At 39.4% G+C, this 16,923-nt stretch overlaps 1 protein-coding gene across 3 annotated transcripts in view; it reads left to right on the top strand.

Annotated features, from left to right (window-relative positions):
* Positions 1–1,015: 1,015 nt before the first annotated feature.
* The window catches only part of ANAPC4 (anaphase promoting complex subunit 4), a 37,065-nt gene continuing 21,157 nt past the window's right edge, over positions 1,016–16,923 (top strand). The window contains exons 1-14 of one of the 3 annotated variants that reach the window (XM_053577759.1): positions 1,016–1,121; positions 1,203–1,341; positions 4,248–4,353; positions 6,515–6,647; positions 8,742–8,816; positions 8,965–8,991; positions 9,085–9,129; positions 9,710–9,794; positions 11,015–11,119; positions 12,380–12,463; positions 13,926–14,012; positions 14,431–14,495; positions 15,402–15,444; positions 15,541–15,617. In XM_053577759.1, the coding sequence (XP_053433734.1) occupies positions 1,213–1,341; positions 4,248–4,353; positions 6,515–6,647; positions 8,742–8,816; positions 8,965–8,991; positions 9,085–9,129; positions 9,710–9,794; positions 11,015–11,119; positions 12,380–12,463; positions 13,926–14,012; positions 14,431–14,495; positions 15,402–15,444; positions 15,541–15,617 (1,061 nt within the window). In that variant the 5' untranslated portion in view covers positions 1,016–1,121; positions 1,203–1,212. Of the gene's footprint in view, positions 1,342–4,247; positions 4,354–6,514; positions 6,648–8,741; positions 8,817–8,964; positions 8,992–9,084; positions 9,130–9,709; positions 9,795–11,014; positions 11,120–12,379; positions 12,464–13,925; positions 14,013–14,430; positions 14,496–15,401; positions 15,445–15,540; positions 15,618–16,923 lie in introns of all 3 variants that reach the window. The other 2 variants (XM_053577758.1, XM_053577760.1) reach the window with 2 other exon arrangements.

The following is a 16,923-nucleotide window of genomic DNA, read 5'->3' as shown; positions in this document are numbered from 1 at the left end:
TCAAATTATCCCTTATTACCACCCCCAACATTAACACCTGAAAATGCGTTTCAGGAACATAAAAGGCATGTCCATTTTCTCCTTATAAACACTGGCTCTGGATGAATTTGGGGGACACACGGTTTTTCGAAACAGAGGCAAAAGGCAAAGGTTGCAAAAGCCCCTCTGGATGATACTGTCACATTTTCTTAGGCCGGGGTCATAGTTGCAGAACTGGTGAATATGTTGACACGTTTAAGTGTGTCGTACATAAAGGAGGCTCGGATGGGTTCTGATTTACATGTTGTCTGCCAGGCTGGCCTGTGGATTTGAGGGCAGAGTCCATGTCCCCCCCAACGTTCATGTAGCCTCACGTTCAAACAGCTGGAGGATAAATGGCGGGTGAGCCCAGTTTTCTTTTATTGTAGTGCAGCCTCCACTACCAAGAACACGTGAGGCTTACATGGGATGAAAAATCAAAGTACTGCATTTTATCCGCCTCTATCAGGGAGGTTTTAGGGCAGTCCCCTTCACGCCCTCCCCCTCATGGCTGCAAACCGCAATCACTAGAAGAGTTTTAATAAATACGGGGTCCCATCCAGTATTAATTGACTTTTAATTGGTCTGAAGGGGCAGCCTGGACAGGAAGATTTCTAAAAATCCTACTACAACCGGGACTGACGTGAAAATTACTTGTTCGGGGCCTGTTGTCAGAACCTGTTATCCTCTTTTCTGTCTCTTCGTCCTCCCTGTAGCCTACCCCTAAACCTCTACTGTCCCTTCTTTGACCACAGCAGCGAAATTTCCGAGAAAACAGAAAAGGTCTGCTAGCGTGCCCACACACGTGCAAGCACATCTTAGCTGAAGACCGGCCTGAGGGTTCCCAGCACTCCCGCCGGAATCGGGGCTCAGACTCCGCCCCCTTCCTGGCCCCGCCTCCACCGCCCGTTGCCCCTCCCCTCCCACAGCTCCGCCCCGCTCCTCGCCGCCTCCTTCGTCTCGCGAGGCAGTCACGACGCCGGAAGTGCCTGGAGCGCGCGGCGGCAACGGGGCGGGGCTACCAGGAGGTTGCGGCGCGCGGCCGGCGGAGGGAGGAGACGGGCTCCTGGGCCCGCGTAGGCTGCCAAAGGCACGTCTCGCAGGTACAGCCGCGTTCGGGGTCCCCAGCCGAAGGTCGAGTGGCCGGAGGCTCCCAGCGGCCTCTGACTGGAGTGTCGTTGCAGGACCGCCCCCATGTTGCGTTTTCCGACCTGTTTCCCATCCTTCCGGGTGGTGGGAGAGAAGCAGCTACCGCAGGAGATTATTTTCCTGGTCTGGTCGCCCAAGCGGGATCTCATTGCCTTGGCCAACACAGCAGGCGAGGTAAGTGAGCTGGGCGGGGTCGGCTCGCGGTGGGCCGGAAAACACGGAGCCGGACCGTGTTCCTTCGGGCCACGGTGTCAGAGCCTCAGTTTCCCTTTCTGCAGGCGGGGCGGAGGACCACCTGTCTGCCCCACCCTTGCCTTCAGGTCGGCGGTAAGCTTTATAGGCAAAAATATGAAGGACCCGGCATGCAAGAGATTATTATGTGCCCATTTTCAGTATTTTAGGCTAAACCAATAGTTTTCACGCAGCTTGACGCAGTCACACAATCCTGTACCCCCAAGTCTCCTCCATGAATTTATTTACTAGTGAAAGGGGCTTTTTAAAAAGCCCACTATGTGCCGCTTGCGAGTTAGACATGGTAGATCCAGGGACCCTGTTCAAAGTTTGCTTACAGTTTAGTAGCAGAAGGAAGATGAGTTACTGCATGTAGACACCACAGAGGATGCATGTGAGAATCTAGCTTCTGTTGTGAACGGGCGTCACACTATGGGTTGGGGGGCAACCTTTCATTAACATAGCAGCTGTTTCCTGATTCATTTCTCCCAGTTTCAATTCCCAGTTGTCCCAAATTCAGCCTATTTTTTTCTTTCTCCTCATCTCTCAGCTGTTTATAATGTAGAATCATTTAGGGCCTCTAACATCTTAAAAATACTTTAGGTTGCACAAGGGAGTAGCGCATCATTGGATTCTAAACAGAATGTGCATGAGTGTTGTCAGTTAGCATTCTGGTTCACATTATGTTATGCTTCATTAAGTATAAACCAGTTATAACCAGCTTCTACTGAGAGTCCTTTCACCTGCCAGCCATTTTGTAAGGAAGCCTTCACCTGTGCATCTCTTCTCCTTTGGCCTTTTGGCCATTGTGGTGATAGTTATCTGGCCAGGTGAGAGTTGTTGTGTAAGCCGAGTTTGGAAACTAGATGGTAAGGAAATCTTAGGGAAACTTAGCAGCCTATTGCCATGTTGTGTCCATGATCCTGTCTATCCTCAAGATACTGGTGTCTACTTTCTCAGAGTCCTCCATGGAAATCTAGTCTCCCTCCTCTGCCAGGGGCTTTGAAACTCTGTCATGGCTTTAAAGAGCGGTCGATGGTACAGCCACAGCAGTAGAAGAGAAGGGACATCATTGCAGTCAGAGGGGCAGGTGTGATATTGGGCACTGTTGCTTCCGTTTTCTCAGTGAAGGAAGAAGCAAGGAGGTTGTGTCAGAGTGAAGATGGAGAAGAAAATATTGGAAGTTTGAGGAGAAAGAAGAGGTACGAAAAAACTGCCAAGGCAGATAGACGAGGGAAGCCTACCTAATAGGATTGCCAGTAAGTGGTAAGAGCCACACAGCTTAGCAGTCTTTTAATTTGAGACACAAGAGTGTGGCTACATCTGTCTCTTCATTCTGTTTGACCGTAAGTGCAGGCATAGTTGGGTTTAATCAGGTTTGCTGTTTTGCAGGTATGACAAAGCAAGAGAAATGCAAGAGTTGAAGTTATAAGCAAGGGGAGTGATTGTAAAGGTGAACCTTAGATTCTGACCTGATTAAGGGTGGGAGTGAGGGCATGTGTGGGGTAAGGGACAGTGAATAGGTGGAAGAATCCATGGGCTGTGTGCCCTGGTGAAGTGGACGAATGGAGTTGGGTCTTGCAGAAATGAGCTGAAAAGATAGGCGGTGGCGGATGGAAAGTGAGAAGTTTGAAATTGAGATGGTGATAGCATTGCAGTTGTTGGCAATGACATGGCCAAGGGCATGACTCTGGGAGTGGCTGAAGTGAGGGAGAAGATGTGATCGTTGGAAGAGAGGTAGTTGAGAACTGAAAAGCCAGGACATGGTAGTTCTTGAAATCACCAAGGACAGTGAGTAGTGTTATAGGAAAGCATGAGTGAGCCAGGAGTTTACATCTTCAAAGAATGAGGGGAATGGCAGAGGAGTCTGGAGAGGACTGTAGTTAAGAGGGATAGCAGATTGTATGGTCTGGTGGCATAGGATTCAGAGTCAGATTTTAGAGAAGAAAGATCATCTATAAATAGCATGGAGCATCAAGGAAAGCACTTCCTTCATCAGTAGTAGCCTAGTATTTGCGGTAGTATAGGGAACGTGGAAGACAAACAGCCACTTCACATATGTCACATTTTAGAGTAAGGAATGAAGATGGAATCACACTGATACCTGACAGTGAGTTCAAAGATGGTTTCAGAGGAGAGGTCAAGTCCAGTGGATGAGCCATTTCTTCGGAAATACTCAATTCCTACTAGAGACTAAAGTAACTGGGAGGGAAGGGTACCCTGAGCTGTGAGGTAAAAGTAGGGAGTGGTTGTTAGGCTGAGTGGGGACAGAGGAGGTGGGGGGGGGAGATCTTTTCAGGAGTGCTGCAGTTCTGAGGTCTTTTCCTATTTTTAGTGCTTGCAGGAATCGGGACAGTTTATTTTGAAGCACAAGGAACCCTTAAGCATCATCTTGACCCTCCAAGGTGGGAATTTCCTAGCATGGAAAGGGAAATTTAGGATGGCTAAGTGAGTTAATCTAAGGTTCCTGACTAGGAAGTGACATAACTGAAATTGATGCCAAGTTGTCTGATTCCAAGTTTAATGTTATTTGATTGTATTATAGCTACCTTTTAGTGCTGTTCTGTTCTTGTACAGCCTACTTAATTCTAGAGGTAAGTTTCCTGTTAACATAAAAGATAGGAAAATGTATATAATTGGGTTACATTAGACAATTATGTTTCGCCCATTCCTTTCCCATAATACTTTATGTTCATTCAGACACTTGTTTTTCTCTATTCTTAGAATAGCTGAATATTATATTCAAGAGATGGCAATTTTTAAAAATGTTGTAGTGGGGAATCTAAGTTTGTTTTATTTTTGGAAATATATATATTTAAAATTTTTGCCATTTTATCTGTTCGTCTTAGGTTTTACTTCATCGACTTGCAAGTTTTCATCGAGTTTGGAGTTTTCCACCAAATGAAAATACAGGAAAGGAAGTGACCTGTTTGGCTTGGAGACCAGATGGCAAACGTAATGATAATGTTATAGGAAATATATTTTTATTTTTACAAAGAGTATTCCTTAAAGAAACCTCATTTTACGAATATCGTTCTTATTATATATTAAAATTATAAATGCCAGTTTGGGAACCTTTTAAAAAAAAAAATAGTGTAAAACTTTTTTATAGAACTCAGAATAATTCTGCTGTCTTGTTTCTTGGCAAAGATCTCTCTTAATCGAAATCTGGCTTCTTGGCAGAGATAACTTTCAAGTGAAATCTGGTGGAATATACAAAATATTTTGGTTTTGTTTTTTCCTCTGTTGTCGGCTTCTGTACCATTTGTCCCAAGCACCGCCTGCCACTCACCAGTTTCGTGCTGTCGTGGCCTTTTTCTTTCTGAATTGTACTTTAGTGTTGAGTGTGTGGCTCATTTACGTTCTGTCTGTGCACGTGTGTTTGCTGCTCCTGAGGGACTGTGGGCTCTGAGACCGACCCTTCCATAGCTGTGTGACCTTTCTGCTGTGTTGTAATTGGTTGTAGCTCTGACGACTGAACCCTGCTGTGACAGTCCTCATTTGAGCTGTTGGATATGTAGAGTCAGTGCAGCAGGGTACTGTGCATCATTCAGCTTAAAGTTCAACCATGTCACTGTGCTTAAAGGAGAAAGCACGTTGTTTTTGTAAAATGTGTTCCTCGTTGCTTATTTTTTTTCTCTAGATAAATACAAGTACTTAAAAGGAGATTTAAGGGAAAAAAATGTTGGTGTAAAATTCAGCATATGCTCCTTATTCCTTAGTGTTCTCTCTAGATAAATATAAATGAGTACTTTAAAATTCCCTGAAAGCCGCTCAGCGCCTATAGCTCAAGTGGCTAAGGCACCAGCCACATACACCTGAACTGGAGGGTTCGAATCCAGACTGGGACTACTAAAATTCCCTGAAAGCCTGTCGCTTAGTGGTAACAATTCTATTTTGATAAACATCTTTTCTAGCGTTTTCTGATAAGACACAGACACAGAGAGATCTGTATACACAGTTTCATCAAAAGATGCATGCTGTTTTGCTGGATAGCTTTTTCTTTATTGTCTCCTCACTTTTTACATATCACTGTGGATCGATTTACCACGTTAATGTTAAATAACTGCATCTAATCCACTATATTTATGCATTGTAATTTACTAAATCTATTCCTACTTGGTGGACATTTAGAATGTTTTTAGTTTTTGACTTTTCTAAGCAATGCTGTCATAAACATTCTGAACACTGGGAGGAACTTTGATTAGCTCTTTAGATTCCTACAAGTAGAAATTTACAGGAATGCTTTTAAAATTCTGTGCTCATTTTGCTCAGAATTATGTTTAAAGTATGTGTGAAATTGGAGGGCTTTTGTAATTAACATCTTGAGAGCTTGCGTTATTCATCCTAAAGCATTCTAAAGCATAAATTATCAAAGTCATTGTGTGTTAAAATAGATTGTGTACTTAAATAGATGTATCTATCACTTAAAAAATGTTTCATGTTTTTGGACAGTATAATAGGGTTTCTGTTAGATGATAATTATTTCAAGATCGTTTTAAATTGTTTTTAAGAGGAAAAGCCACACATTTAGCAAAGTTGCCTGCAGTGGTATGCAGTGAAGCTCGTACTGTATTTGGAAATTCTTAAACTGGATGTGTTAGGAGGAAATTAATGAGTGATGGAGAGAAACTGTGCTAAATAATTCAGCCACACTCAGAGGAAGAAGATTCATCAGTATTTGATGGCCTTGTGTCTCGTTGTGCGTTAGAAACATAAACAGGAATAAAATGCCTTGCAAGAGCAAAGCAGATGGAGTCACTTCTTACTTTTCAGATACATTTACGGGACCAATATGTAATTCTTTGTTGGGACCTGTGTTTTCTGCTTAACTACAGTGTTCTAGTCTAGAGACTTTGATGTGTAAGACATTAAGTAAATCGTTAGAAAAGCGGTACATTGCTTAGGAAGTTTGAGCCCTTGAATGTAAGCTTAGGTAATACTACAGTATATACAAAGATTTTTTTTAATTTTTAAAATATTGAAAGATTTTTAGGTTGCATCATTTCTATGATAAGGTATATTTAAAAAAGTAAAACTGGGCAAAAATGAAATACCCGTTTATTTTTCTCAAATAGTACACTAATTCTGATTATATTTTCTTATCTTCTTTTAGTTTTGGCCTTTGCTCTTGCTGACACCAAGAAGATTGTTTTGTGTGATGTGGAAAAGCCTGAAAGCTTGCATTCCTTTCCTGTGGAGGCTCCAGTTTCCTGTATGCATTGGATGGAAGTGACCGTAGAGAGCAGGTGGAGTCATCAGAAAAGAAAATCTTCAATAGTCGATTTTTATTCTTTAAAATGGAAACTTAGAAGTATCTGATATTAGCATATGCACATTGAATTTAAATTTTGGTTTTAAGTTTATGAAGATGAAATTTTTTTTTTTTTTTTTTTTTAAGAGACAGAGTCTTGGGCGGCACCTGTGGCTCAGTCGGTAAGGCGCCGGCCCCATATAGCGAGGGTGGCAGGTTCAAACCCGGCCCCGGCCAAACTGCAACCAAAAAATAGCTGGGCATTGTGATGGGCGCCTGTGGCTACTTGGGAGGCTGAGGCAAGAGAATCGCTTAAGCCCAGGAGTTGGAGGTTGCTGTGAGCTGTGTGATGCCACGGCACTCTACCGAGGGCCATAAAGTGAGACTCTGTCTCTACAAAAAAAAAAGAGACAGAGTCTTACTTTGTTGTGCCCAGTAGAGTGCTATGGCTTCACAGCTCACATCAATGTCTAGCTCTTGGGCTTAGGCGATCTCTTGCCTCAGCCTCCCAGTACCTATGGTAGCTGGGACTATAGGTACCCGCCACAATGCCTGGCTATTTTTTAGATACAGGATCTTGCTCTTGCTCAGACTGGTCTCGAACTCGTGAGCTCAAGCAGTCCAACTGCCTTGGCCTCTCACGTGCTGTGATTACAAGCATGAACCCTGTATTTTCTTCTTGGAGCAATAATGTGTGAATGGCCAAGATTTCTCTTTTCAGTCATTTTCTTTAATGGCTCCTGGAGCACTCATAGTCATTTTTCATACTCGAATATTTACTGAGACAGGAAAAGCGAAACTCCAGATGAAATAAAGTCAAAGTGATACACCAGCATTGCGTAAAGATGGCCCTAAGGGATGAGGGCTTGGTTAACACTGGGAGAAAAGATTGTTTTTTGGGGAAATGTGATAATTTTCTTTCCATTAGCTTTTTCTTTCTTTCTTTTTTTTTTCTTTTTTTTTTTTTTTTTTTGTGTGTGTGTGTTTTTTGGCCAGGGCTGGGTTTGAACCTGCACCTCTGGCATATGTGACCGGCACCCTACTCCTCGAGCCACAGGCGCCATCAGCTTTTTCTTTTGTAATTAAAGTTCACTAAGTTAGTATCAAATGAATTTCTAAATCCTGAGTGTTAACTGGCAACTTTTCTGAGATCTGAGAGAATTGGATGATGGGGATTTAGCCTGGGGTGTGAAATCCTCTGTAGTTAAACCAGAGTGATGAACCCATTGTCAGATAGTGAAGGATTGCAAATGGTTACCTGAATTTATGGAAGGTGCCAGGAGCAGAGTGTAGCATGTAAGTCCTGTTCCAGCCCAGTTACCTGCTAAGTGTGTTCCCAGCACAACTTCTATTAACAGTTTAGAAATGTGGATGTTCTAGGGTCTCTCAAATCAGCTATTTTACGTTAAAGTGGGAAAAAATTCTTGCCAAGTCACCACTTTTTTTCTTATTTATTTCCAACCGTCTTTAGAGGTAATAGAATTGAGAAAGAAAAGGAGATAAATAATACTTTCTAGTCCAGGGACTGAAATCAGCTATTTTGTTTTAAAGTTGAAAAACATTCTTGCCAGGTCACCCCTTTTTTCTTACTTCCAGCCTTATTGAGGTAACAGAGCTGAGAAAGAAAAGGTATAAATAAAATAAGACCATTTCAGAGTGTATTGTGATAGTCTCCTATATCAGTTGGGTTATCAAATCCCCAATTTTATATAAACCATAGAACCAATAATTATATGGTAATTGTAGTGTTCTTTAAAATTACTCAGTACTCAGAGGTGTACTGTGGATTCTTAAATGAGAGATAAGAAGTCATAAATTTTCATTCAGTATCTGATGACTGAATACGTATGAATACATTTCATATGCTGAGAAAATTATTATCATTTATTTCTCTAAAATGGGAAGGCCAGTTTGTTTCTTGCAGAAATAACAACATTCTACTTTTTAAATTTCTCATTTGTGATTGTTACAGTGACTACTGGTGAAGTATTTGTGACATCTGTTTACTTGGTCATGTAAAACTGGGCATCTTTTTAAAAATGTAACATTTTTAATAGCAAGTTTTTATAATATTTTTTTTTCTTTTTAGTGTTTTGACATCCTTTTATAATGCTGAAGATGAATCAAATCTTCTCCTACCTAAACTACCTACGTTGCCAAAAAAGTAAGTAACACAGTTTTATTTCTTTGGAATTAATCTTACAGATTTATTTTCCTCTAGAGACTTTTTAACACTGCGACAATTTTCTTATCCATTTATTAAAATGTATTTTTGGAAGTATTTTTTCACCCTGACCTCTGTTTTCCTCTAGTTACAGCAACACCTCAAAAATATTTAGGTAAGATATGCCTTTTTTGTTCTCAAGTAAAATAATCTGTTATCATTTGAAAGATAGTCTTGAAAAATAACCCAATTTATTTTTACATTTTAGTGAAGAAAATTCTGATGAAATTATTAAGCTCTTGGGAGATGTCAGGTAAATCTTGCAGATTTCTTAAGTCTGATTTCTTAAAGTTGTTATTTTGTATTTAAGACGGTTTTCAGAAGTTCCGAGAATAAGTCCTCTGTCACGTTACTTCACTGTTGACATTAATACCTCCAACAGCATATGTTAATATTATTTTGTTAAGTTTTAATAATATAATGTATTTATGTTTCTTGTAATAAAGAACAAAAGGATATAGGTGCTAGAGTTTGTGAAATTTAAGTATTCAGGTTGTTTAAGTCTATTCAATAGATTTAGCATCTTAGTTATGGCATTTTGTATTAGCTGGTAAAAAGATTGTTTTCTTTTTGAGTGTATAAATACGATTGTTAAGATAATATATTCTTATTTTGCTGTAAACTGATTTTTTTTTTAGGCTAGAGGAAATTTATATTCTTTTGGGGGGAAAAATGAATGAATATGGAGTATTCGTGGATTTGTTTGCTATTTCACTTGCCTCTGTAGGTGAGCTTTAATATGTAGATTATACAAAAAGTAATTTATATCTTGGTTTAAGAATGCAATCATCTCTGTTGATTGGGCCTCAGCTTGTTGCATTATTTTTAATTAGGCTTAATATTCTTGTCCTTGGAGGAAGCTCTGGATTTATTGAGCTTTATGCTTATGGAATGTTCAAAATTGCTCGAGTTACAGGGGTAAGTTTTTCTTTAAAGTTTTCTCTATCATTTCTCTTAGAGTGTAGTAGGCAATTCATTTATGGAAAAAATAAAACACTATTTTCTTGTTTTCAGTTTCAGGTTTTAGAATTCTTAAATGTTAAGAGGATAAATCTTTCTTACTAAGATAAAAGAGTGATACATAGATCTATAAAAATTGGAAGCTATTGGTGGAATTTGTCATTTTGTTCTTTAACAAAAAGATTTGTCACACTGCTGCCACCACTTGTCAGGGCCCAGGACTGGCCAGGTCTCGGGCCCGGCTTAACTAGGTTCCGGACGTGGACCACTAAGTTACCTTGCTCAGGAACAATTTATCTTAGTTGCCTGAGAGCTTTACTTTAGCTGACAGGAGAGAGAGTCTTTGAGAAAGTAAAGCAGTCTTAGAATAGATCTTAGTCATTAGCAGAGCTTAGTAATCTTCAGCAGAGAGATGCCGTGCTGGCGTTCTACAGGCAGGAGAGGACACAGAGTCAGAGTAAGCGGGTCCGTGGTAGAATGCGCACGCTCCCAACTGCCTTCTCCAGCCTAATTTAAGGCTGATCTCTTGCCTCTCAACACCACAAGTGTAGAGACTGCCAATTCACCACTGCTCTCATCTGGCGACCTCTCATGCTTGTTAGGAGAGCTAAATCCCTCTCCCTTCCCTTTTCACCAAGGTGTTCCATTATTGAGCTATACAGGTATTTTATATAACGCTCACTCCTCCTACCGTAGGCTATACGGGCTGCTACAAAGATTAGTATATACTTGATTGTGATTTCGTATTTTAATGGGAAAGAGCTATAATTTTTGATTGGAATGTATCAAAAGTCACCAGAAGCTGTTTTAAGCTCAGTACTGAATCTGTTGAACTTGCCGTGTCTTCTCCATAGCTTTTTCATCCTTCTCTCACCTTTTCCAAAAGGCTAGACAATTTGGTAGCCTCTGAGGAATGTGTTGGTTTTCCAACACTTGTTTTGAGACTCTTGATGAGAAGGAGGGGAAAGAGGTGACACCAAGGTGTTTTTGTGTCTTTGTGACAAGAAAGGTCCTTGTGGGCAGACACCTGCTTTCATCTGCTGTGTGTGCAGCTAGAGCCAAAAGTATGTGTTTCTATTAAATATGTTTTAAAGCTCTGTGGGAATTTTTGCTTTCTTACCAGCACGTACAACCCAACAGTAATACTAAAAATGCTGGGGGATTCGACTGTTTTACAGATTGCTGGTACTTGTCTTGCGTTATGTTTATCAAGTGACTTGAAATCATTATCAGTGGTCACAGAGGTTTCTACCAATGGTGCCTCAGAAGTTTCGTACTTTCAGGTGAGTACTGGAACTTGATAGCAGTAGAAAGGAAATATATATTTCATAGGTTTTACAGGTTTTTTATTTTTCCCATGTCCCAATACAGTTTTTATGAAACACTGTTCTGATGGTCTATTAATGACAGTATTAATTACTTGCTGTGCTAGTTCAACTTTGTACTACTATTTATTGATTGTTTAGTGTGTGCCAAGTACTGAGTGCTTCAAAACAATTCATTTGAATCCTCCAGCGTCCTAATAGGTAGATACTGTTACTTTCATTTTGTAGATAAGTACATGGGTCGCACAGAGATACTCCAGAACTTTCTTGATGCCAGAAAATTGGAAAGTGATGCTAGGCAATTGGGCCGCAGGGTCTGTGCTGTTAACTACACATCGTATCATGGGGAAAATGATCACTTAATATTGGGAAAAACCTTTTTTTCTTAAATTGTACTCTGTTTGCACTGTAGACTGAGGGAACAGTTTGGGTTCCTTTAGAGTATTTTAATTGTACCTGGCCAAGAAATCTTTCCAAAATTTTTAATTAAATATCTCAACCACTTACCCTAAGTCAGTATGAACTCTCAAACAAAAGTAGAACAAAACAGATGCAAGATGGCAACATGTACTATCTTCTAACATTCCCTGTGTATTCAGAATGTCAGAGAATTTTCTTTTATTGCATTCAGAGCATAAGAGAACTGTTAACTTATGATTCACTGTAATAATGGTTGTTTGTATTTGCTGTTCATGTTACGATCACCAGGATTGTATTAAATATTTGTGCTTTAATGAGATGATTTACTACCACTGTGAAGTTTGTAGATTTTTTTTCTTGCGATACTTAACAGGCAGGGAATTTGTAGATATTTTTTGATAACAACTTCATTGAGATATAACTCAATGAAGATAGATATTTTCCTTTTTAATACCCTTTAATATTTTCTACTTCAAGTTCATGTGTTTATGATCACTTTTTAATTTCCTAATAATAATGTTACAAAATAGGTTACATTTATTCTAGCTACATAGAAGAAATTGATGGCTTAGAGTGATCTGTGTACAGTTCTGCCACTGGTTAGGAAATCCTAAATCTATGTGCTATTAGTTTTAAATTGTTACACTCAGAGGGAGCAGAATTCTGACAAGTCTTCCTCATACATAGTCCTAAACTCTTTTAAATGCTAGTATTTTATTTTTTGAGCTGAACGGGATTGATTTATCTTTAAAAGAAGCAAGTGCATCTGATTATAACTCACTTTATTTAATTTTACAGCTTGAAACCAATCTATTATATTCTTTCTTACCTGAAGTAACTCGGATGGCCAGGAAATTTACTCATATTTCAGCTCTTTTACAGGTACCTATTTATAGCTTGTTCTGTGTGAATATTTACTACCAGCTTCTAAAGTTCCATAAATAAAAAACTTCAAGTTTTTACTGCCATCTGCAGTGGGAGTATTTAGTCTACTTATAATTAATCTTCTTATATCCATTAAAGCAAGAAAAAGAAATTGAATGGTGACTCTATCTACTCCCACCTGACCCTGTTTACCACCTCCAAAAGAAAAGAAAAAAATAGTTTAAATCTTTTAATATTCTCATAAATGAAATACCATTTATGTTTTATTGAAAATAAAGTATTGTAAGAGGGACGGAGGGAGTGGGGTGGGGCCTTGGTGTGTGTCACACTTTATGGGGGCAAGACATGATTGCAAGAGGGACTTTACCTAACAATTGCAATCAGTGTAACCTGGCTTATTGTACCCTCAATGAATCCCCAACAATAATAAAAAAAAAAAAACCAAAAAAAAAGAAAAGTACTGTGGGGGAAACAGTCTTCATGTGGGCTAGCTTTTATTCATAATAAACCCACCCCAAATCAGCTCCCAGTTTGGTAATTTGGGCTGAGCTCAGCAAGGAGGTTCTGGTGATCTGGGGCAGGTTTAGCTGATCTCAACTAGACTTGATCATGCCAGCTAGTATATGTCCCTTGCTGTAATGGCTTTGTCTCTGCTCCACATCCGTCACCCTCCAGCAAGCCAGCCCAGGCTTGTCCGCATTGTGGTGGGGCAGGTGCAGTGACTCAGACCTGTAATCTCAGCGCTGTGGGAGGCCAAGTGGGAGGAGGATTGCAAGATGCCAGGAGTTGGAGACCAGCCTGAGCATCATAGACCCCATCACTTAAGAATTAGAAAAATTAATAAGGCATCGTGGCATGTACCTGTGTGCCCAGCTACTTGGGAGGCTGAGGTGAGAGGATCAATTGAGTCCAGGAATTTCATGTTGCTGTGAGCTACAATGACAACGCTGCACTCCAGCCTGAGTAATGGAACAAGACCCTGCTTAAAAAAGTGCAAGAAGCATGCAAAGACTTTTGAGGCTCTGGATTCCACAGCATTGTTCCTACTGTGTTCTGTTAGAGCAAAACTCTTGAGTCTGGATAGAAGAGCTACAAGGAATTGTAGCCTTGTTTTTTATTCTACCATGTTCATTAATTTATTTGATGTCAGAGGTTTCTAGAGATTGATATCTTTTTAAGAATACTGTTTGAATATTGAATAGTTGACCAAACCAGCATTTTGACAGTTCTTATGTACAGGATGTGTCTTTGTAAAGTTTTGTAAATTATGGAATTTTTATGTTAAGTGATCACCAAGTATTATCACCAAATTTTTTGTCAGCTTTTAATTGAGTTAAAGGATTAGAAAATACCTTCTAGATTTCTTTGAGACATTTGATCATAAGAAGCACATATTATTTGGTCAGCAAGTTGGTTTAAATATTCACGATTTTAATTTTTTTTTTTTTTTCACTAATAGTATATTAATTTGTCACTAACATGTATGTGTGAAGCATGGGAAGAAATCCTGATGCAGATGGATTCCCGTCTCACCAAGTTTGTGCAGGTAATGTAACTGATGCTTTCCATGGAGAGAGAGTGTATGATGTATTCACTTTGTGAGGTGTATGAGAAAAATCAGTCTTTGGCTTATAAAAGGGTACAATGACAAATTTCTTTCAGATGGCTTGTTCTGACCTCACACTGTTCTCAAATTTACACAGAGGGCTCTCTTCTCATTGGTGCAGCATAAGTGGGATAGGGTTGTGAAATAAGGCTTGAGAAGAAAGCCCAGCTGCTGGCTGGCTGGCAGGGAGTCTCATGTTCATAGGATCACATATGGATTTGAGAGAAGCTTGAGACTAAAGAGAGGGTCATGTTCCAATTATTTTTAATAAATAGGCTTCTAATTTAAGAAATACATATCACAGTTTTTTTTTTGTTTGTTTTTTTTTTTTTTTTTTTTTTTTTTTCATTTTGTCTAGGAAAAGAACACAACCACATCAGTGCAAGATGAGTTTATGCACCTGCTATTGTGGGGGAAAGCAAGGTAACATGCTCAGATTAGGTGGTCCCCCTTTTCCTTCTGTTTTTTATGGAGATTACTTATATCAAAAGTAATTCATGTTAATTGGCCAAGCAAGGTGGCTCAGGACTTTAATCCTGGCACTCTGGGAGGCAGAAGTGGGAGGATCGCCTGAGTTTGGGAGTGGTGAAGTTACGGTGAGCCCTGATCACGCCCCGTACTCTATCCCAGGCAACAGAGCCAGACCCTGTCTCTCAAAAAAAGTAATTCATAATAATTACGAAAAAAGAAAAGTAAATGTTGGCATACAAAATAAAAAAAATCGTATATATCTTCTTAGGCTTTTCTGTGCATCTTTTTTCTTGTGCACGTGTCTTTTTTCTTTTTAACATAAAGGCAATCATTTTGTGTATGTATTTTTACATGTATAAAAAAATTTTAGATTTTTACATAGCCAAACTGTTCTTTTCCTTTGTAGGATCTCCTTTTGCTGTTATTCTTAAAAAGACCTTTCCTGTCTTAAGAATAGTCAAAGACTGATCTGCACTTTTTTCTAGAGATCTTTTATGTTTTATTGTATTTATGTGTTCTAGATGTGATTTATTTGGTTATATGCTATAAAAGGCTAACGTGTTTTTTCTTAAACATTTAAATAATTGCTGCATTTGATTATTGAGTATTATACTTTCTCCTGACAGATATGAAATTCTGCTTTAGCTTACAATACAGCCTCATATTTATACACATTTCAGTCTGATTTTAGACTTCAGTGTATTCTGTTTTCTGTTTGTTTCTGTGTACAAAAAGTCTTAATTTTTGTTGGACCATTTGTTTTGTTTCAAAATCTGTGCTTTGAAATTTAGAATGTAAGTAATGTGTAGAGATTTTTGAATAGAGAAATGACTAAACATACTTTCTTTTTCATTATAGTGCTGAACTTCAGACTCTCTTGATGAACCAGTTAACAGTAAAGGTGCATTTAAAGTATCTATATTAATTCTTAACTTTTTTTTAGAGTGATATATAGTGTCCTGATTGTATGCTAAATATATTTTCTTCTCTTAATTAGGGTTTAAAAAAGCTTGGCCAGTCTATAGAGTCGTCATATTCCAGTATACAAAAATTGGTTATAAGTCACTTACAGAGGTATGAAGGTGATGTAGAATTTGTTGGTGTTGCATCCACATGTGCATAGCATTGGTCTTCTTTCTGCAGCCTTCTTTTCATCTGGCATTCTCTTTTTGAGCTACAATTTCCAGCAAAATTTATTCCATTGGCATTTGAGAGGAATCTTTGTGTACCCGAGATTTAAAGTCAATAATGATAACTCTGCATTACGGAATGATTTTCCAACATCTTTTCACCAGGCTAGATCCTGTCTGGCCATTTTTCACTTAACCGTGAGGTATATTGGTATATTTTGAAATGAGGTGTATTTTGAAATAGGGCATATACCCTTTTTTGAGCATGTGAATGAACATTTTACAGTTATAAAGCATATTGTAAACTTTTTCATTTAACACCTTGGCAAGGTGTAGATTATTATCATCCTCATTTTACACAAGAGGAAACTTGTTCAGAGTTATTTCCATGGCTGGCCCAAAGTTACTGATGTCAGAGCCAAGACTAGATCAAGTCTCATGTATTTTTAAATCCATAGCTACTTCAGTGAAGCAGTTTGCAAGCGGATGCTGAGTGTTTTAAACTTTGTAAATCCCTTTATGCTGAGTCCCTGGCCTTGGCTACTGGTACCTCTCCCTTGGCCCGGTGCAGCTCCCCTTGGACTGGTGTTCTCCTGCAGTCCTCACTGTCCTTCAAACGTATTTTCCCCAGTGGGTCTGACTGTGTTAACTCTGTTACTTAAAAACTTCTAATACCTTCCCATTGTTCTTAGAACAGAGACCTTTGCACGGCCTTTAGCATGTCTGCCTGTCTGTCTCAGCCACACTGGTGGCCCTTCACTTTCTCAAACTTGGACTTTTTGTCTCCCACCTAGGGCTTTAGTACAGCCCTGTCGCTTTCTGGAAGACGCTTGCCTTGTTCTTTATGTGCATTCTTCAGCTCAAATTCACCTCTTCAGAGGAGCCTTCCCTCATCCCCCGGGTTAAGTCAGGTTCTTCTGTGGGCCCTGTGCATCTCCTTCAAGGCATTTGTGGTAGTTAGAGCAGTATGCTGACTCTGCCTCATACTGTTAGTGCCAGCAGGACCCTGCGTTTTTTTTTTCCACCATTACGTCCTGGGTATCTAGCACAGCGCCCAAACTAAAGTCAAAGCTTAATAAATACTTGTTACATGTTGAATATGTAGTTGTTTGGTGAACGTGGTGGCCATCTGACTAAGAAGCACCAGGACAAATTATGGAACATAATTCGATCATCTTACACAATTTAATATTGTCACGTATTTTATCTCAGTAGTCATGACGACCAAATGGTTCTGCCTCAGTTTTTCA

The sequence above is a fragment of the Nycticebus coucang genome, chromosome 23 (genome assembly GCF_027406575.1).
Source record: "Nycticebus coucang isolate mNycCou1 chromosome 23, mNycCou1.pri, whole genome shotgun sequence".
NCBI lineage: Eukaryota > Metazoa > Chordata > Mammalia > Primates > Lorisidae > Nycticebus > Nycticebus coucang.
Note: the sequence above shows the minus strand (reverse complement) of the source record. Positions and strands in the feature narration are given on the sequence as shown.